Here is a 4,803-nt window from a genome sequence, read left to right as displayed (position 1 = left end):
CCATATGGTTTTTTATATGGTGTACGGTTATCATTTGGATGAGATACATTCATTAGGTCAAACAAATTATTAACTAATTCAATAAAATTAGCTACATTTTCAATTAATTTTGTATCTTCTTTGAGTTTGTTGTGACAGTGCATAAGTGCTGTTGAAGTTGTGTGGGACAATAATTGTGAAGCTAATCTAACTTTTTTTCGTTGAGGGCCTTCACAAGTTAAATGATCGGCAGACAGTTTGTGACAAATACTGAGCTCAGTTGATGTTGTATTGATTAAATATTCAAGTGGTTTTTTATTTATAATTTGATCGTTGTACTGAAATCCAGTATCCAACAACCAGCTTCTAATGAGTTTTAAAATTTATGGTGCATCAGGTACATATATTATTTCTCTTCCATTTGGAATAGAAAATACAGGATTTTCATAAGAAATGTCCAAGGCTCTCCACAAACCAACATTACCTCCACCATAGTCACTTACACAGAAAATTGTTTTAAAACCAATTTGATCAAGCTTTTCAATAATATTAAAAAGAATCTCTTTAGTCATTTTTTTATCAAAGTCTATGTAAATAGGTTGTTTCCATGGTGACGCCAAGCCTCTTGCCATAACCACTTGCATTTGAGAATGAGGGCCCACAACTTCATCTCGAAGAACATCATATTCCATGGTAGTTGAAATTTTAACTTCATCAAACATTAAAACTGTTAATTTTTCATAGTCCTGCAAGCCATCTCCATTCAATTTCATTATATTAAGAACATCTTCAATTAGGATTGTAAAGATGTTTATAATCTTGATATTGTGACAAGCCCAATGATTGAGTTGGCTCTAGGTCACATTCTGAATGTTGAGTAGAAGAAGATGGTACATTATCATTTAGAGCCAAAGTGATAATCTCATCATGCGCCTAAAATAAAAAAAATAAAAATGATTTAATAAAATAATATCATCATTATATCATTGTATAAGTAAAAAAATGAATAAAGATACAAGTCTGTAACGTGATGATGACTTAAGGCAAAGAATATAAGTTAAGAAATATAAACATGACATAGTACTATAGAATACATTTATATAGTTTCATTGTAATGTTTGTAGCTCGTACTCTTATAGTACCTTCCTACAGGTACAGATTGTATACTTAAAATAAAAGCAAACAATTATGTTTAACAATATTCACCTGTCTAAATAATTTAGTTTCTCTTCGTTTTTGACGCTGAATACCAGATTCTGAAACACACTTGTCGTGACCATCAGGTAAATTAAGTGAAGGTGTAGCATTAGTTTTTAAAATTTTGACTCTTGGAGCATACTCCAACAGTTCAGATTTTAAATCTCTAACATAATCATCTTCCTTAAAGTGATCAGAACATATAAATGATTTACTAGGATTCCATACATCATTTCTCCTATATTTATTCGACCACACTTTAAGAAGCAAATCATCCTTTGGAAACCTTTTAAATTAAAAAAAACTTAGATTATATATAAAAACTATAATAGATAGGTATGTATAATTTAACATTGCTTAATATGTAGTTAAAAAAAAATTATAACATACCTGTGAAAAGACAAATCTGTTCTACCAGTATTTTTGGCTTTGCCTGAATAATTTTTGCATGAGGCAACTGCACAACATGAACCGCTTTTTGATTTTGGAGTTGCCATTAAAACGAAATAATTTAGCTGATAATTAAGTAATAATAAAGTAAACACAGTAACGATGGATGTAAATCAACCATCAACGTATTAACTATTAAGTATTAACAAATAACAATTAACATTAGTGCTATGAATTATGATAAACAAACAATTTTGTACGATGGCTGACGTCATAGTGTGATTTCCCCCACTTCCATTTTTAACAGAATTCCGGTATGAGGCAACCTCTATTATCTATAAGCCTTGGGCAACAACAACCATCACAGCAGCCAGCTCCAGAAGAGCTGACCCTGGTGAAAAGGTGGATTGAGGTCACAGAGAGTTGTGTAGCTACTGATTGTTCGGACGCGTCGCGTGGACTCGTGGGGGAATAGGTATGTCTCAGCTGTTATCTCAACGACCGCGGTATCTCTTTCAACATCCGCGAGAGCACGACCGACAACCGATCTGGCCACCGATTACACGATAGCTTTGTCAGACCGTCAACCGGATACGTACATTATTAAAATAATATACATAGACCTATCTGTATTAAGCTAGTATAATGAATAAAGTGTTGTTTCGTTCTTCCAAATATGTCTTTTGTTATTTCGAACACATAGGTACACCTACACCGTGATAACCACTGAAGTTTTCAGTTTCAAAATTTAAAATCCTCTTAGGTAAACTTTATGTTTGTACTTATTTCAAAGTTAAAATGTGTTGTCATGTCAAGTGTTACATAATATATTTAAAACTATAGGTTAAATATTTTAATCATGCGATGTCAATTACATTTTTTCTTTTTAAAATAATCAATATGAAATACCTATAACAATATGGCACCCATTTTCTCCAAAGATTGCAAAAACAAATTTTAATTTATAGTTTTTACAGAATTTTTTTTTTTTTATATTTTCCTTATAATAATATTTACACACATTTCTTCGATATTAAAATTGAATCTCGCACACACATCCAGTCCCATCCTAACAACAGCAATAATAACAATAATAATAACGAAAATTCTGACTTTGGCAGGTGAACACCCGGCGGCCATGCAACACGGCAATAGCAGCAACAGTGCGGTGACCAGACTGCTGCCGATTTTCCTGTTGTTCGTGTGCCATTCCATTCAGGTGCTGTTGGTCACCGACGTGTACGTGCCAGCCCGCGTCGTCAAACTGACCAGATGAACGGCTTCATACACACACGATTAAAATCATTATTACTATTATTATTATTATTATTATTATTACAACTATATACTGTACGTGTACACCGCGTATATAACAATATACAATTGCGTGTTTAAACAATAATATTTAAAAAAAAAATAATATATTTATGTATAAACCTGAATTCTACGATCGTCAGTGTGAAAAAAAACCGCGCTAGCAGCCGCTGTCACTACGCGCAGCAAGTGTAATAATTATTATTGTAGGTACCTACTTAATGTTATTATGATATATATTATAACGACATGCGTCGTCGAGTGAATTTCTTGATTTTCATTTTTTCACACAATAATATTATTATTATTATTACTCATAGGCGCCATAGGTTATCATCGTAATTTATACCCGCGTTGTGCGCCACCGCGGTGTTTGACTGTTTAAAGCTCGCGTGTCGATAATAAATAACGCGTTAAACGAGTCAAAGAGAGAGATAGAGAGTGAGAGAGAGGGTGAGTGAGTGAGTGTGCTAGAGAGAGTGTGGGAGGAGGGTTGCAATTGTATCTGTGGGAGGGGAAGGACAGAGATAATATTATAATATAATATATTATACACACGTATTATTATTATTACTATCATTATCATTGTAGGCATAGGACGCGATTCGGGTCGTCGCGTTTTTCACCGCGTTGGTTTGGGTGGCATTCGCCGCGTCAAAAATCCTTTTTTATATACCTATTTATACATAATGTTATAAAACACTATAAATTATTATAATATATTATTACTAATGCAACTATTATAATATAAGATAACGGAAAAAAAATACGTGCTTGTAAATATTTATACCTATTGATGTTTGTTTTCCGTATATCGTTCCTTACCGCTTGAGTCTCACTCGTACGAAAATAATGTATATTATTATTATATTATGATTTATGATATATTATACGTGTTTCTGTCATATATATTATTATTGTAAGCTGTAATATCAAAATTATTATTATTACCGATCCATTGATGTTGTATAGTTTTGTTTTGTGTCTGTGACCTGTATATAAATGTTTCCTATATAATATTATAGCTGTTTGTATTCTCATAATAATTGTGTACAGTGCAGGTTATATATAACCTACATAATAATATATTGAATTTACAATATAAATAATACTATACATGTATAATATTATGTATTTGTGTATTATTATCGATGTCGTTATGTTTTTAAAAACCAATCGTATATGTCGTTTCCGGAGTTTCATATTTTAGATTATTACAATATATTAATATTATAATGATAATTATAATAATAATAGTGATAATAGTGATAAATACAATATTATATATTGTATTATCGTTTCTGTTGTGTCGATCACTTCCGACCAATATAGTGTCGTTGTAACGTGTAAAATAATATAACATTATAACATAATTAAATAATAAATAATATTATCATCACCGTTTTGTACATAAGAAACAATATCAGTAATCACAATCAGTATGTTATGTTTTTGTTTTTGTCTTGATTAAATTATAATTCAATGTAATAAACGTATAATAAAAAATGATATGCAATAGGTATATTTTATTAATTAAATCCTCTTAGGAAATTTCACCCGCGACTTATTGTGTCCACCACATCGTACAATAATTAAACACGAAAAACGATTGATTATTATTTATATTATCGTGACCGTTAACTGCAGCTTAAATATAACACGCAGAGTTTTATTTCTATACAATTGGATTTGTCTGGTTTATTACCGTAGAATTAATTTCGTTTGCCATGATTGATTTTTAAAGGGTTTATAATATTATGATATCATATTATTTTGTTGACGAATTCCTTGCCACCAAACTCGCCGCGAATGAATACCTATAAGTTATAACAAGGATAATATTGTACGGGAGTTTTCAATCGCCCTTAAAATTACCTTTTCATATACCAATTGCGCTCTAAACATTTTAGGGTCGATATACAA

The 4,803-nt window shown here is 31.2% G+C and overlaps 1 protein-coding gene across 1 annotated transcript in view; it reads left to right on the top strand.

Annotated features, from left to right (window-relative positions):
• The window catches only part of LOC100160267 (protein amalgam-like), a 370,302-nt gene extending 365,913 nt beyond the window's left edge, over window positions 1-4,389 (top strand). Inside the window, exon 6 of the mRNA XM_029487214.1 lies at window positions 2,688-4,389. Within this exon, the coding sequence (XP_029343074.1) occupies window positions 2,688-2,842 (155 nt within the window). The 3' untranslated portion in view covers window positions 2,843-4,389. The remainder of the gene's footprint in view (window positions 1-2,687) is intronic.
• Window positions 4,390-4,803: the final 414 nt, after the last annotated feature.

This window comes from Acyrthosiphon pisum, chromosome A1, assembly GCF_005508785.2.
Source record: "Acyrthosiphon pisum isolate AL4f chromosome A1, pea_aphid_22Mar2018_4r6ur, whole genome shotgun sequence".
In the NCBI taxonomy this organism is placed as follows: domain Eukaryota; kingdom Metazoa; phylum Arthropoda; class Insecta; order Hemiptera; family Aphididae; genus Acyrthosiphon; species Acyrthosiphon pisum.
The sequence above is the reverse complement of the archived record's forward strand: the minus strand, read 5'-3'. Positions and strand labels throughout refer to the sequence as shown.